The sequence below is a fragment of the Portunus trituberculatus genome, chromosome 38 (assembly GCF_017591435.1).
Source record: "Portunus trituberculatus isolate SZX2019 chromosome 38, ASM1759143v1, whole genome shotgun sequence".
NCBI classification, from domain to species: Eukaryota; Metazoa; Arthropoda; class Malacostraca; order Decapoda; family Portunidae; genus Portunus; species Portunus trituberculatus.
In genome coordinates, this window is record NC_059292.1 from 5518567 (window position 1) to 5535981 (window position 17415).

The window sequence follows — 17415 nt, forward strand, 5'->3', positions numbered from 1 at the left end:
GTGGCGTGGCATGGGAGTCAGCCACGGTTGTGTTTCAGGGAGGCCTCCTTGAGAAAAATTCATTTCTTCCTGGTGTTGTATTAGCCATGTGTATCTTATTCTTATGTTCTACGCTGCACTTACTTAGTTTTAATGATGTACTGTGCTGTGCTGTGTGTGTGTGTGTGTGTGTGTGTGTGTGTGTGTGTGTGTGTGTGTGTGTGTGTGTGTGTGTGTGGCCTAACCTGACCCTCGCTGTGCCTCAGGTTCGCTCGGCTCTGCAGTTGCTGCAGTCCATCAGCCACAACATCGGCGGCATCGACAACGAGGGCGGCGAGGTGGAGCACGGCAGCTGCTATACGGTAGCCAGCAATGACGGGAGGCGGCTGACGTGTGGCAACGTTGCCGCCACCACCGGGGCAAGTGGTGGCAGCGGCAGCAACAGTTACATGCAGGAGAATCGCCTCGCCCCAATGTGCCGGTCCTCGCCCAGTGTGTTCGCCGCCACCTATCGCGAGTCCAGAGGCTCTTCCACCCTCGGCCGTCATCGCACCCGAAATGTGTCCACGCAGACTGACCTTCCCATAAACGTTCCTGTCGCGGTGCTGGAGGCGTTCGTTCTGGCTCACCGGTCTCGCGTCCTTCAGCTCCTCGGAGTACCGGACGTACCCGATGAGTCTTGTGAGTCTCCCAGCGCCACGCAGCCCCAGGCCTCTTCACCGGCAGCCAGCGAGCAAGGCGCCACTGAGTCAGAGGAGACGAGCACCAGCAGTTCGGAAAACTTAACTTCTTCCTCTGAACAAGACCACTCTCTCCATGGACCTCGCTCCCCTCCCGGCAAAAACTCTGTACAAAATCAAAAGCCCTCCATAACCATACAGCCGGCGGCAGCCAGCCTTGGTGGCGAAACTAGAAACAACAACAACAACAGGACGCCCAACGCACCCCCTCTGGAAATGTATCAGCTGACCAACCTCCGTAACTGGAATCCGACTCCACGTCTCAACAAATCGTTCATCTCTTCTTCTCGCAGCACCGGGAGCCTGAGGGATATTCTCTCCAATAATGTTAAGAACCAGACGCGTCAGTCGCCCAGCCAGGAGAGCGGCGCCTGCCCAGCCTTGGTACACAACCAGGTCCCCAAGAGTGAGACGGACGCAGACAAGACTTTGGTTCACTACACCTGTGCATCGAACTGCCCGAAGACAGATCTCATATGTTTCTCTGAGGTGAACCACACCATGACGCGCAGCACCTCCATGCCTGTGTCCGCCTTCAAAATTCAGCCAAATCCTTCCAGTTCCCCCTCAGCCTCCAGTCATCCCCATTCCAGCAGGGCGCCGGCAGCCCCCATCCCTCAGTCCCCCGGCACAAACCACCACGAGAGAAATCCAGAACAAGAAGCCGACATACGTGACAGACTTCTAGCCAAGGATCAAAAGCAGTGATCACTTCGCGACGCCAGTACAAACAAAGAGTTGGTAGGTCTCACCCGGTCGGTTGTCCTTCACGGCACAAGGATGCACTTCGCCTTGCCCCGCGCTGCACACGCAGTTTCTTCCGGCAGTTTTGATCGCATCTGCTGAATCTCAACTTTCTAATTATGCATCTCGTGATTAATCGAAGCTTTAGACTAATCTTTACAATGGCCGAGACACAGTTGCGAGTTTTAACGTATTCCTCTCGAAGACATTTACAGTATTATAATCTTTTAATAATTAAGGCCAAACACAGAAAGCGTCACAAGGATTCACGGGAGAAGTTCGCGCCACTTGTGAGTGAACACACTCACGGGGGTGTTGACGACTGCCTGACACAGTGGCCAAACACGTGCTCTTCTTGACTCTTTCCATTGTTCACTCCATCCACCGTAACGTGATTTATGTACTATTGTCTTTATTTCCGCAGTGTTTCGCTATAAATAGGTAACGCGTCCAGGACAGCCAAGGCCCGCGGGAACGAAGGTGTAAGCCTCCTTCACCCAGCGCCGTCCTGTCAGCGTCACCGGTCGGCGCCACACCCTCAGCGCCTGGCCGCGCCTCGGCCCGCCTGTCTCTGTAGCACTAGCCTGTTTTTCTCTTCACAGACTGGTCGGTCGATACTGTTGTTAATTCTGCATTAAGACTTTATTATATCGGAGCAAGCTTTATTGCTATATATTCCTATACAGTGTACATTTTCGTACACGGTAAAAGATGTTATACTTGTATGATGCAAACACAATCGGAAGAGATGCTTTATATTTTTATTGAACTATTTATGCTCTAACTCTGGTTCATCTACCTCCACTAACTAAAATAGTTCATAAGATTTATTTATACTCTTGTACATAGCCTCCATGTTACCAGTGGTTCTCACTCACACGCTATGACTTGTTGAGGCAGCGTGGCCCCTGCTGTGCCCACTCCGGCGGTGTGACCGTGTGACGCGTCCAGTTTTGTGGTGTATGCTGCGCTACGTGTCGCTCGTGTGTGTGTGTGTGTGTGTGTGTGTGTGTGTGTGTGAATGTTTGTTTGTTGTGATGTTGTGTTCTCGTTTCCAGAATAAAAGAAAGATACCGGAACTTTATCACAGTATTAGAGACAGTATATTCCTGATCTTCCCGGAGGCATGTCAACCACCCCGCGGCGACAAACACGCCCACGCAGAGACTGAGATGCTCCCGTCTGAAAGCGGTCTCTGTTGAGAGGTTCGGCAAAGAGAAGCGCCTTACTTTACAATCAATTTCATCATCAACTCACAAGGAAGTATTGCTCCGTTGTTCTCACCCACTACGTCACTCATATCTTCCCTCCTTGTAACCATTTCGTGAAGGATTCTTTAAGACACGCCCTCCCTCATTATTGGGCTAAAAGGACGGTATTCAAAAACGCTTTATTCTCTCAACATGGCTATTTTCAGAGACCCTAGAGGAGGAATCAAAGACTTTCTCCACTATTGCCTTCATAAGTGAGCCGGGTGAAAGCGGTCTTAACATTATAACGTAAATCAGTAACTTATGATGACCTTGTATCAGATGAACCACTGAAGAAAGTACGTAGGCATGCGCTTGGAGAAGGAAGTGTGCAGGCGATGGAAAGATGGATGTGAGGTGAGGAGAGGAGAGCCTTGCCGAAACACTAACCCTGCATCAAGTGGGGAAAACGTGAATGGAGAAAGGAAAACGAGAGAAGTAAAGCATAACATTTGTATAAGTGAGCCTCTACACACACACACACACACACACACACACACACACACACACACACACACACCTGACGGAGGAGGAAAAGTTAACGAGGACAAAAAAAGGAAATAAATACTGAATGAAACACGTACGCCATGGCGTCACCTCACGGGCAGTTTGGTATTTTTGTGCAACTGTCCCGCAATTTACCTCGCGTTGTGGTGAAGTGAGTATTACGTACACCTCTGGCAACACACACACACACACACACACACACACACACACACACACACACACACACACACACACACACACACACACACACACAAACAGTCAAGTACTTCACAAGCCACTTTTCTCCTTGACTTTTGTTACTTATTTAATCAGCATATCAAATAGGAAAAGAAGTAAGAAAGAAGGAAGCACAACGACTAAAGAGAAAATGTAACGTGTTGTACTCTCTCTCTCTCTCTCTCTCTCTCTCTCTCTCTCTCTCTCTCTCTCTCATAATCTTTCTTTATCTTTCTTCTACTCGTATTACGGCCAAAGAGAAGCTGTTAACATGCATAAGCCTATTCGTTTCCTCTCCATTAACATAATTTCTTTCTCTACTCGAATTTCTACCGAAGAGGACACGGCTGCTTAAATTTCGGTCATGCTTCTGAAACGCCGAGAGGAAGGGCGAAAGAGTCACGCCCTTCTCAGCCTCCCTCCCTCTTTACCTGCGGCACAGCATTGGGCTCACCTGTATTATTTCCCGTGTGGTGTCAATACATATATTTTTTTGCAACGTGAAGCGCACTCTCTGTAGCACTGATTCCGTATTATTAAGGACGTGTGTGTGAGTGTACGTACGAGCATCCACAACAATAAACGTGCAAGATCTTATGTGTATGTGCTGTAAATAAAGGCATGGTGAGTATCCCTTTTGGTTTTGACAGCCTTACTTATACTCTGTTCTAAATTAAATGTTTTGCTACCTTCGAAGAAATATTTTTCGAAGGGACTCAGAGATTGCTACACGCCCGTATTAAAAAACGCCTTCCCCTCTCACTGCGACAATTTTCCAAGGCCACAGAGACAACTAACAGGGTTTTCAAGACAGTTTCTCCTTTTAATAAACTAGAAATCATGCCAATCCATCACCATATCATGAAAATATTCTTAGAAACACGAGCATCTTCAGCTAGGGCCTTTGGAAAACAGTGATAGTGAGAGAGCATAGCGTTTCAGAATACGGGCCATAGTCTAGTTGTTGTTAGTTTTTTTGTGTGTGTTTTTTCCCTTACTGATGACGGAGTGTTCGTAAACTATCATTGGAATCACTGAGACCTACGAAATGAAGTAAGTGACGTGAATGGAAGGTCATAAAGGCCAAGGACACACTTTCAAACATTTCAGCGTCTTACTTTTAACAAATTCTAGAGGAAGCTATGGGAGTTTTCAATCTTGTTTCTGTGGTTCTGGTAAGAGATTGATAAGTACTCAGTTTCATTAATGGGAAGAACACCCCTGAAAACCTGACTGATCATATGTAGGACTAGTCTTCCAGAATAGTTTGGGTGAGATATCAAGTGGATGGCTCAATAACATGCATATATAAATGTCCACTTCCTGTCAAGGCGTTGTGTGCGAGGCGATAATATGACTAGTATTATGAAAGGTAAGTACATAGGTCAAAAGGCTCAACCTGAGATATATAAATCACGCCTCTCCATTCATCCATTCATCCAAGATTGGCACCCGCAGCAAGTGTTACTGGCTTATGATAGTAACAAAACAGGACTTACTTGCCGTCTGGTGTACAGGAAGGCTTAAAACGGGGTTTCCTTCAGTACATTCAGATAGCTAAATTAACAGAAATGATAAGGAAGTACAGACTTGTTCTCTCCAGACTATCTCGTGATGACGACTGATTCCCTAGGGATGATATGTGTGTATATAAACTTGATGCGCCGACCTTGACCACATGAAAGCAGCCTAGAGGTCATCACAGTACTTATTATCCACGCTGGTAAATGACTGATGACGCCGTTCTTTGTAAGAGAGAGAGAGAGAGAGAGAGAGAGAGAGAGAGAGAGAGAGAGAGAGAGAGAGAGAGATATCAAAGATTCTAACATATTCCGTGAAAAAGTCAAGGCGAGGGCGGCGGACGGAGAATGAGACAGGTGAGAGCGGCGGGCAGGGAATGGGGTAAACGAGAGCGGCGGGTAGGGAATGAGAAAAAAAAAAGAAAAGAACTCGGAAATTAAGAAGAAACAGAAGACAGACAGGAGGAAAACGGAAGAGCCACTGAAAAGATCACCAGAACTAGGGCAAAGAACGAAGAGACAGACGAACGCGGCGCGGGGGCAGGGAATGGGACAAGCGAGGGCGGCAGGCAGGGAATGAGGAAATAGAACAAAAGAAATCGAAAATTGAGAAGAAAAAAGACAAACAGGAGAAAAAGGGAAAAGGTATTAAAAAAGAATTCTTCCTGACGATCACCATAACCAGAGCAGGGAATGGAACACTGGGACAGGTGAAGGCGGCGGGCAGGGAATGGGACGCGGTGTTTACAAACGAAGGACGAGCTAGACTGTTAACAGACGCCACAGTCAGCCAACCTGTTGAGGCGTGGGGGGGCCATGGAGGACTATTTTAATGTTATCAACGCCCTGAAGAACAGCAAGAGACTTAGGCACTGGGACAAGCCCCCTGAAGACTATGGCCCCAGTAACCCCGAGGTGAGACTGAGACCGTTACCAAGGGCATGATCAAATTTTGTAAGACTGACTGGCGACGCAGACTCTTCTCAGGCTTGTATTCATTCGTTATTAGGTTGGTGGTGACGTTATATTGGTGGGTAAATTAGCAATATACCTTGTTTTGTATTTTTTTTCCCTATGTGTAACAAGCTTGGGGGTCTCCTGGGAAATCTAACCAAATTAACCTTATTATTCGTTTGCGATATGGTAAAATGGGGTTAGAAATGCTCGTAGAAGTGTGACAGACTCTTCTTAGGCTTGTATTCTTTCGTTAATAGGTTGGTAATGAGGTTACATTGGTGGGTAAATTTGCAGTTTCAACCAATATACCCTATCTTATATTTCTATTTCCCTATGTCTGTCTAACAAACTTGTGGGCCTCCTGGTAAACGTAACCTTATTATTAATTTCCGATAGGGTGAAATGGGGTTAGAAATGCTTGTAGAAGTGTGATGTAGACCGTGTGAATGTGTACAGTTACGTGTGGTGTATTGGCTGAAACTGCAATAATTCCCTTTGGTGTTTTCAGCCCTTATAGGTCAGTTTGGGTTTAGATTAAGGTCATTTTAGTTTTCTTTTCACTTCCGTTCACGCATTTCTTCACTCCACTTTCCTGGGTATTTATTACAGTGTTATGCCACATTCAACAAGGTTTTTTGGTGTTGTTGCAGTTTCAGCCAATATACACATTCTCACAGTCTAGATCATACTTCTACGAGTATTTTTAACCCCATTTTACCCTATCGAAAATTAATAGTAAGGATAGGTTAGGTTAATTTCCCCAAGCTTGTTAGACATAGGGAAAAAGAAATATAAGATAGGGTATATTGGTTGAAACTGCAAATTTACCTTGATGTTATCAGCCCTTATAGGTGAGTTTGGGTCTAAATTAAGGTAATTTTGTTTTCTTCTCACTTCTGTCCACACGTTTCTTCACTCCACTTTCCTGGGTATTATTACAGTGTTATGCCACAATCAGGATGGATTTTCTTACTTTTCTCATCGTATACTGTTTTTATTTCTGAGAAATTTGAACTCGTGCATTTTTTAAGAGGGAAAGACTGGCCAAGGGCAACAAAAAGATAAAAAAAAATGAATAAAATAAATAATCACCAGTCTCCTTACAGTGCCGAGAGAATTAGCCAAAATACTGAGTTAAGTGTCTTGAAACCTCCCTCTTAGATGAAGTCAAGGCATAGGAAGTTTGAAATACAGACACAGGCAGGGAGTTACAGGGTTTACCAAAATTATAAGACTAAATGTACTCTTCCCTGATGCAGAGGTCCTGTTGAATGTCTGTGTCTACTCAACTGCAGGGCTTCCCATCATTAACCCCTTCAACACTGGGACACATTTTTACGTTTAGGTTTGTGTAAGATTAGACCATTTTGTTGGCATTAGGAAGGGTCTATGGAGGTCAGAAGATTAATGGCCAGTCTTCATTATTGTAATCCCCCAAATAAGTTTCTGAAGCTGTATAGAATCACCAAATAGTAAGCAGAATGAATATGGAAAAGCATCATGGTACTCAAGGGGTTAAAAGCTAAATATTCTGCATTCCACTGTTGTATTATTGCTGGTTGATCTTAAACTGTGCAATATCAAGGTGGGAAATATAACACAAGTGGCCAGGCTGAACTGTACAAATGTTAGCTCAGAACATGGCAATAGAGAGCCTGATAAGGAGTAGATATTGATAAATCTACAGTTTTGGACAGTATTCAGTAAGTTTGTAAGCCTTTGCTGGTGTCTATTCCAGATGAAACTTTTTTTTTTTTTTTTTTTTTTTTTTTTGCATGTTTTTTTTTAATCTGCTGATTTTTCCGTAAATCAGTATTTTTTTTTTTTTTTTTTTTGCCTCCTCCCGACCCCTCGTCAGGAATGAATGTTTGGTGATAAAATGACCTGCAAATTAATACAAAACTTATCAAAATCTAACTATAAAAATTAGCCATATATTTAGTCTTCACAAATAAGCAACATGGCAGTAGCTATACACAATGTTCCCTCGAGAAGAGTGAGTTGTCACACACCACCATACAACACAACTAACCTAACTTAACCAAATTAATTAGTCTAACCATACTGACCTAACTGGCTAGGCTAAAAAATGAGTAACACTCAAGTATAATTGTGGCACTTTATCTTTCAACTATTTTCCTCCAAACCTTCACAAAACCCACTGTATACATATAATAAGATCATACAAAATGGCAGGCAAATGCCACCAGCCCTCTACACGCAACAAGCTTGGGGAGCCTTTGGGAATGCAGGGTTTTCTGGTCAGGTGAGGGAAAACGAGTATTTTATGGGGAGTAGCTAATTCATTAGAAACATCTTGTGGAATGTACCTTCTTGTCCTAATTTTTCATTACTTATTACTTTACTACATATGTAGCTACAGTGTTTTCAGGGTTGCATTCCAGTAATCCGACAAAACTGATCATCTGATGCACTCCTGGCCCTTTACTCATCAGATTAAGGCCAGGAACACGCGAACCAGCACATGAGTGTGTTTGGCCAGTGATTGTGGCGAGCTGTCACTTATCCCTGCCACAGCGTGGCATGTCTGTGTTAAGGACCTGCGCACATGAGAGACTGTGGCAGAGCTACAGACAGTCAGTCATATACCAAACATAGCACCACGACATAGCACCAGTTGCAAAACCCTGCCACAGTGTGGCACCACAAAGTCGCCCATGTGTTCCTGGCCTAAAGGACTTTTCGCCTTCCCCTCTCATTGTGACAATTTTTCAAGGCAGTTTCTCCTTTTGATAAACTAGAAATCTTGCCATTCTGTCACCTGAACCATAAAAACTCAAGTAGCTATCTTCAAGTGGAGCCTTTGGAAAGCAGTGATGCTGAGAGAGCAAAGCATTTCAGAATACAGGTCTTATTGTACATGTCACAAGACTGCAGCTGCAGGAGAGACAGAGTGAGTGGCTGAAGACACAGTAATAGGAGACAGCCAGCCAGTGCCTTTCATTTCCTTTGTGGTATGATTGCTGTAATAATCTAAAAAGTCTTTTTTTTTATTTCAGGACTCGGACTATAACAGGAATGGACTGAAGGATGTTGGAGACCTCAGCAAGGTAGATTTTTCACGCCAGTTTTCCTTTACGACTGAAGTAGAAACAAAGAAAGAGTGCCAAGAAGAGAACAAAGATGAGGTGCCAACAGATTTTCAACACAGGTAAAGATTAATATTACTTTATCAGTGTATTAGCTATAAGGTAAGATATGGATAATAATGTTATGTTAGAGTGATTTCTTCTCTCATAAAGAAATCTTATCATTGTAATCCTTTCAAAATGTCTATCTCTTAACAACTCAGGGGATGTTGTGTCGTGGTAATAGCTACAGGGCTTAGCTGCACACCTGGGGCACTCCATGTGATATTCATCCTTAAAATCACAACAAATTTTTTTTTTCTTTTTTCATCTCCTTCCTTTGAAATCTCACCTTTGTATTTTTTGTTTATCATATTGTTGCAATCTAAACCACTACACAAGGTGGCAGCAGATAGTGAGCAGTCTAAGGCAAAAAAGCCAGTGGTGGGTGTGGTAGTACAAGTGGTGAAATGATATCCCACAGGGACAACCTCAGGGACACAGACACACACACAAGACTGCTTGCTTGACACTTTATGATATTCTTCGTTAAAAACCAGAATTTTTGTCTCTCCTTTTTATTACCTTCCTCTGAAATCTCACCTTTGAATTTTTTTTTATATAATATTAATTTCAAATCCTAGTTATTTATATTTCTTTGCTTTCCAGCTTTTGTAGTGCAGAGGAACCCAGTGAATGTGACCAGCTGTATGTACCCACCTCCCTTGATATTGCCCGCAAGGCATTCGAACAGTACAAACTTAACCTGCTGCTGGAAAAATTGTCTCTGGAGAAATCATATAAGGAAGCAATACAAGTGAGTATCTGTTGTCCATTGAAGTAACTGCATCACAATTACCACTCGCTGCTTGCACTCATGTCATTCTCAATACAAAAAAAAAAAAGTAGAAAAATGGGTTTTGTTTGGTTTTTAAGGTATGCCTATTGACTTAGCTTTGATTAGTAAAATTAGCATGTATAGGTTGTACTTAAAGCTACGTTTTGTTCATCACTTTGTTTCATCAAAATTCGGGTTTCAAATCCATCCAATGTGGGTACTTGTTCCAGATTCTTATTCAAGTTTTGTCTTATGTCTCTCTCTCTGACTGTTAGAGTGTATTATTTGCAAAACCATCGTAGATGTGTGGAATTTGACACTGCCTCAGCTTTCCTTTCTTTGCCAGGAGATTACAGCTCAGTGTATTGGTATATGACCTCTTTCCTTTGTTGACATACCTTTATATTTCCTTCTTGGTGGTGTGTGGAGTGCTCAGCATTTTGGTTTCCATCTTACAAAATGATAGATATAAACTGTACCACATGTATATGTATTTTATGTCAAATTTACTGTGCTTTTCTATTTCACAGAGAAAAACACAACAAAAACAGGAAGCATATTTGCAATGTCTGAACACAATCTACGCACAGCATGAGAAGGAGGTGGAAAAGCACCATCTTGTTCAGCAGGAGAAGATAAAGCATGAGGAAAATTTGTTGAGGCAGCAGGAAGAGGAAGCACAGACAGCAGTGCAGCGCTGCAAGTATGTACCCACCACTGCCTGTGATGCTCAGCTCAGGCTGGATGGATGGCTGTGAGACATTCATCATCACTTGTATAGGGACATTATGTATTAGTTACTTGCAGGAATGCTTATATTTCCACTCACAATCAAATAGGGAAGAAAAAGATACCACTCATCTAATCCTGACAGTCACGGAGACACAGTGACAGTATGATAAGAGACATGCTGACTGAAAATCACCATATGAAATTGAAAATGTTAACGGAAAAGGCTGACCGGAACAAATTAACAGTCACCAGCCTCATAAGGGTCATGTGTATATGTCTTTCATTTCATTTAGTTATTATATTTATTCCTCTACTCAATTTACATGAACCCTAACGCTTATCACATCCCACAGAAAAGAATACACAAGCCAGGTCTCCAGACAGTCATCCCAGCTGCTGGAGGCAGTGGAGTCTGCACGCCGCCAGGAAGCTGAACAAGCAAACTTAGTGCAGTCCCTCATTGCTCAGCTGCAGGCGTCACATGTGGACTTTGTGGCCAAGCAGGACGTCATGTATCGCCTCCTCAAGTGAGTCTGGATACTTCTGTGTTCAATATTTCCAAGGAAGGAGTTATTAAAGCACTTGACTTCCCTTTCTTTTAGTTAACTCTCACACCTGCAAGGGGATTGGCAATTAAGTGGACAGTTTTTTTTTATTATTTTTTGTTGTCTTGGCCAACTTATCCCCTCGTCCATAAAAAAGATTAAAAAAAAAGTTGTTGGGTTTGTTTACAGTAGGAAGTACCCCCTTTAGCCCATAAATTCCTGTGAAAAGCCCACATGGTATAAACAAATATGAAAAAAAAAAAAGGTCAGACATGCGTTAGGTAGTTACATATTGATAAGTTTGCACGGCCATCTACCATCACAGAATGTTGCCCAGATAGAGACTGTGTGTGCACTAATAGATGGCATTCAGATAGTTGTGTTTAGCAGTCATGACTCTCTTCTCTAATTCAAGCCTAGTACTGTATAATGATTGTACTTTTGTTTATTTACTTAATTCTATTTGTTTTTATTTCTTCATTCACTTGCATGTTTTATTTCACTTCATTTATTCTTTATTTATTGATTGTTTTTTTTCTTCCAGGGAACTTGAAGGCAGTGAAATTAATTTTCTTTTATGTAAGAGAGGAGGACTGGCCAAGAATAACAAAAATATAAAGAAAAAGGCCCATTCAGCTGCTAGTCTCCTTAAAGAACCTATAGATAAAATTGACCAAAGGATAGCATAGCAAATGCAGGTATACATGATATGAAGAAGCTGTCACTTTTCACTGCTTTTCATGTGCTACACTTCATGCTTCCACTCTGATATGGAACAATTCACAGAGCTAAAGCCACGGAATGAATTCTTTGTAAGCACCGAGAAAAAAAACTAGATAGTTGCATTTCTATCCTGTATGATGTTTTGGTGGTGGCTGCAGAATGAGAAGCAATGTGCCAGAGTGGTTCATGAAGAGGGACCAATGTAGCACCAAACAGATGGCTGATTTCTCTACTGTATCACTGTAAATCACCAAATTTTCTTCCTAATATTTTGTCATTTTCCAGGTTAATGAATTTCAAGCAGATGATGAGTTATGTAGAATTTATTACAATTATCTTTTTTCTTCTTCCTTTTTCCCACATAATGGATTTCAAATAGAAGGTTAATCATATTTTTGTAACCCATTGATGACTTGTTTTGCAGATTGGCAGATTTGAAACAGATGGTGAATCATATTTTGTAATCCATTGGTGACTTTTGTTGGTTTACAGATTGACAAATTTGAAACAGGATAAATCATATTTTGTAACCCCCTTGGTGACTTGTTGTTTTGCAGATTGGCAAATTTGAAACAGAAGGTGGATAACTTTATTGAGGCTCCTGAAAGGCTGAGCAAGGAACAGCAGTGGGAGGTGCGGCGCAAGGCAACCATGGCCAACCAGATCAACAAAGACAACCACTCCATCAACAGAGACAAACTACAGAAGCTGCTCACCGAAATGAGGGAAAGAAAAGGTGAGCCGGACGTACTCGCCAGCTTCAAGAATTCAGTGATGAGTAATATCGTGAAGCAAGTAGCATTACAGGATGCGCTTGGAGCCTCAGCTTACTCCTGGCTGCTTGTGGAACTTATCACCTTCCATCCTGATTTGTGGGACCTTTTCTTGTATCATCTCTTCAAGGTGTGCCCACCTCTCATGCCAGGAAGCCAGATGGGCAGAGAAGGCCAGATAAGCATCGAAAAGCTTGATCAGTATTACAGTCAGATTGGAAAGTACTCCACAATGTATGGCTTTGTGTTGACAAGAATAAACAAAAAGCAGGGTTCTCCAATCCGGGCAGCAGCTATGGGATGGGAGGTGGTGGCCAATGTTCTGTCCCAGCCTCCACTCTCTGGCATCTCTGGGGAAGTGCTGCTGAGGTTCATACAGTCCTTTGGCTTCACACTGCAGGAGACATACAGGAAGCAGTTTGTCAAGTTGATGGAATTCATTATCAAATGTTACATGCCTAAAATCAAGGAAGCTACTGAAGAAGGTGGCCAGAATTGTGTTATTTTGTTTGAAAATTTCCTAGCAGAATACAAACCTAACAAGGTCACGCAGAATCCAATGATAATGAAGTATATGTAAATATGTGTCAATTTTAAAGTTGTTGACAATTTCAAGTTTAACCAGACCTTTACATCTTAATTGTAAGTTAATCTGAAATTATTCATGAGTAAAGCATTGTACTATAAATTTGTAGTATTTTGTTCCATAACATGTATATTGAAGTACTATATTTAAATATTGATGAAAATAAATCACATAATTTAGGTTTTCTTGATTGATTGGTCAAGGCTCCAGATTTGACCTTGAGAAATGAGAAGAGAACAGTTGGTAAAACTTTGATATGGAAAGTCACACTGGTGTGCACATAGATTTAGTATATGTAGTACTTATCAGGGTTTACAAATGTATTGAGTGTAGTGCAGGTGTGGTGCAGAAGTGTTTCAGACTGCTCTTCTGTGTGTGTGTGTGTGTGTGTGTGTGAAGAGGTGGTGGTGGTGGCGGCGGTGCTAACTCATGTTGCAGCATGTGTTTCCCAGCTTTGATCTGAGTAATGGCACGGTGGAAGGTGATGTTTCAGCGGGGAAGTGACACTCAATCAACAGAGAACGGCGACGACAATGGTGGAGAGCGTATTGTTGAGCCGCCACGGTTGATGGCTGGAGGACGTGATGAGGAAGTGGGTGTCGAGCGACGCAGCAACAGCATCGAGGCATCGTGTGGTGGTTGTTTTGGTGATGCAAGGTCGTCATCCGAGAATGGCAGCTCCTCGGTGGGCGATGGCTTGCCACCACATCGTAATGACGTAACAGGGATGGCGCTGATATAAAGAGGGACCCTTGGATCCAAGTAGGAATGAACGGCAAGCTTGTCACTTCAAACCTACTCGTTCAACCAACAGCCTGGGCGAGGTGTCATGCACTGCCAAGCAGGTGACAGTCCCGGGCAAGGCGGCGGCGGCGGCGCTTGCAAGGTACTGCCACCAGCGATTCAAAATGAGGCAAATAATACAGACACGAGGCATTTCAGTGAATAATTTCTAAAAGAAAAAAAAAATCTAATAAGAATTGACATATAGTTCTACAAATCAAGTATTCCCACAATTTGTAAGGGTGGCATATTTCGGTATTTGAAGACCGGCATAACACAGAAGTGACCACTCAATAACAAGCCATTCAAGTGACAAGCTCGTCATGTACAAGTATTTAACAGGGGATGCTGCAGCAGCAACTGTGTGTGTGTGTGTCATTCAATGGTTCACGAGATTGTTGAGCAGCCGTGACATGTTCGTCTGAAAAATAACGCATTTGCAAGTTTAATTTGATACGAATTAGCGGTTTTCAATGCAAGGTGTGCATGACATTCAAGCTGGTCACTAACGTGTCACATGAGATCAGGAAAAGAGACGATGAAAACGATAATTCAAAGAAATTCCATCGTTTCCTGAACAGCTTAATGGGTTGTTTGTCCTTCGCAGTGCCTCTCACACAGCGAGGAGAGGTTGCCGTGAAGGAAACATACAAGCCAAGGCTTCAATGTAGTTCAATTCAATTCAGTATTCCTTATTCATACAAAAAAGTGTACACATACAATTTAACTAAAGCAAAAAAAAATAAATTCGTTCTCTTTAGCGAAAACTACGCAACCATCAGTAAACAGACAGTCACACAGAGTATCCAACATCAATCCGTCATCCTGATCGCCCTTGCATCTAAGATTGTGCCATCACTTTTGTCTCATGTAGCACAATTCACGGATCTGTTCACCAATCCAACTAAGATCATACTGGTCATTCTGCAGCTGACTCACTCCAAACCATGTTTACTGCATCACTATTCATGTAATATTTATACTTGAGATATCTTGCATTGTCTTCCATACAACCCCATTCTTCTTATAGTTCGTATCACCATGTTGCTTAAGTTGATACTTGGTTTAGGAGAGCGATCTCCCGTTTAGCAAACCACAGCTTGTTGACTGCTTGTACATGACGAGCTTATCATTTGAATGGCTTGTTATTGTGTGGCCACTTCTGTGTTATGCGTGTCATGAAATACCGAAATATGTTGAGCTAACAAATTATAGGAATACTTGGTTTTTTTCAGTTGTTTTAAGGAAATATTCATTGAAAGGTCTCGTGTCTGCATTATTTGTCTCAATTGTTTTAATGTACACAAAGATCTTTACTTTCCTAAACACTAACAACATACAAATTGCAAAATAGTGGAATAAAAACAAAAATATAAATAATCTAGCATATGCTTGGGGAGGCTGGGCGGGGCACGGGAGACAGAAAGGGGAAGCTGGCTTCATCCCGTAAGATAGTTTGCGACCCACCAACTTACGTACACTAAATTTGTGCGTGTCTTATATGATTACATTGTATGATGCTATAAAGTATTGACCCCTAGAGTACCATGACGCGTTTCCATATTCATTCTGCTTACTATTTGGTGATTTTATACAACTTCAGAAACTTATGTGGGAGGTAAGAATAGTGAAGACTGTGGCCATTACTCTTTTAACCTCCATAGGCCATTCCTAATGTTAATAATATAGTCTAATCGCACACAAGTCTCAAAGTAAAAATGTGTAAGACTAAACACATCAAATCAAACCGGACTAGACTAGCTAACAGTGCTTACAGAACGATGTTTACAATGAATACCTGGTTAAGTGTCTTTACGGCAAACAATGGGGGAGGAGGGAGGGGAAGAGGCGGAGGTGCGGGAGGAGAGGGGGATTTGAAGTGGAAAGGAGTGAGGAACGAACGCTGTCATTTGTTCCTAGAGCGTTGTCCAGGTAAGTCTTGTCGTGTCACGTGAGTTCTCCTAGTGTTTTGTAGCGTTTGGTGTATTCTATTCGTGTGGCGTTGTGTTGGGGTGGCATAGTGATCGTACTGCGATGTTTGTTAGCGTGGGGTGAAGGAACGAGACCTTTTTTTTCAATATGGTAGGTGGTTTCAACATTCGTGTACTGTATCTTCGTGTACTATATTATCGTTGTTGCTAGAGTACTTTCAACACGTGTATTATTTAATAGTGTATTGTCATCGTTGTTGCTTTTGAGTACATTCATATGCTATTAGAACTTCAATGCTAAGTATAGGGAGGCGATGGCATAATGGTTAAGGTGGTGAGCGTGGGATTGGCAGACGTCCACGCGTAGGTTCGAATCCCACCACGTACAGCCTTAAAACACTTTGCCACTTGTCGAGTGGTCTAAAGTTACCTACATATAACCATGATACCCAGGTTCTAGGTGGCTACACTCAAGATGAGCTTGGACGGTGATATGGGCCCTAATATGGGTACCACTATAAAATTGCCTGCGCCACTAATGGGCGGAAGCTGAACAGCGCTTCCCATACACTCTTCAAGTGTGCCTACAGGCGCTATAGGCCTTAACGTAAAAAAGAAAATAATAATAATAAAAAGAGTAAGAGTTGCGGGTCTTAAGTTCAAGCACCTCGTAACAGCCATGGTGACTGGAGTTGCTCACATTGGTCTCATAGAGGCTTAATCAGGGTGAAGTTTAAGGTGTACATGGAGAGATGAAGTTAAATCACCTCGCAATAGCCATGCTGACTGTAGCTGCTCGCATTGCTCTCATGGAGGCTTAACCAGGGTTGGTTTAAGGTGTACATGGAGAGCCGAGTGATTAGCACTGGTGTCTTATCTCGGTTTATCTTGTGTTTACTTCTCGCGCGGAGGCGAATGTGTACATGTCAGCGGTTTAGTTGTTTGTGTGTATAACTTAAGATTTCTGTGGCTTTGCTGCTTTGGATTTGGAACTATGAATCAAATTAGAATTTTTATCAACTATTACTTGTTACTGTATTGTGAATCAAATTAGAATTTTTATCAACTATTACTTGTTACTGTATTGTGAATCAAATTAGGATCTTTATCAACTATTACTTGTTATTGTATTGTAACTAGTACTTCTTTCACTGGAGCTATCAAAATTGCTCCGTATAAATCTAAGCTCTCCATACTTGATGTGTGTTCATTTTCTCGACAGAAGCTTTGTGTGGAGAGACGGCACGTCACGGCACGGCAGGGAAGGTTTGGCGGTAGGAGGACGATCTTGGTGCCTCCACTGTGACGCTGGGTTGGTAGTAACATTAGTTACGTTAAGTCTCTGCCAATCTCGTGTCACCACTTGGCATGTGGTACTGCTGCCTACTACTCGGTACTAGGTAAGAGTACTTTTAAGTAATGGTGATAGTTGCCGTCAGTCGCTCTGAATTAAGCTGTCTAATTCTATTTCCCACGACATGGAATATCGAGAATAAGCATGA

At 42.5% G+C, this 17415-nt stretch overlaps 2 protein-coding genes across 5 annotated transcripts in view; both read left to right on the top strand.

Annotated features, from left to right (window-relative positions):
* LOC123514843 (potassium voltage-gated channel subfamily H member 8-like) overlaps positions 1-4069 on the top strand; it is a 394273-nt gene extending 390204 nt beyond the window's left edge. For all 4 annotated transcript variants that reach the window (XM_045273080.1, XM_045273082.1, XM_045273081.1 and 1 more), the window contains exon 15: positions 246-4069. In XM_045273080.1, coding sequence (XP_045129015.1) covers positions 246-1427 — 1182 coding nt within the window. In that variant the 3' untranslated portion in view covers positions 1428-4069. The remainder of the gene's footprint in view (positions 1-245) is intronic.
* Positions 4070-5656: 1587 nt separating this feature from the next.
* LOC123514592 (nucleoporin Gle1-like) overlaps positions 5657-17415 on the top strand; it is a 12651-nt gene continuing 892 nt past the window's right edge. Inside the window, exons 1-8 of the mRNA XM_045272557.1 lie at positions 5657-5871; positions 8934-9085; positions 9672-9819; positions 10371-10543; positions 10926-11099; positions 11662-11696; positions 12358-14085; positions 17136-17313. Coding sequence (XP_045128492.1) covers positions 5773-5871; positions 8934-9085; positions 9672-9819; positions 10371-10543; positions 10926-11099; positions 11662-11696; positions 12358-13193 — 1617 coding nt within the window. The 5' untranslated portion in view covers positions 5657-5772 and the 3' untranslated portion in view covers positions 13194-14085; positions 17136-17313. The remainder of the gene's footprint in view (positions 5872-8933; positions 9086-9671; positions 9820-10370; positions 10544-10925; positions 11100-11661; positions 11697-12357; positions 14086-17135; positions 17314-17415) is intronic.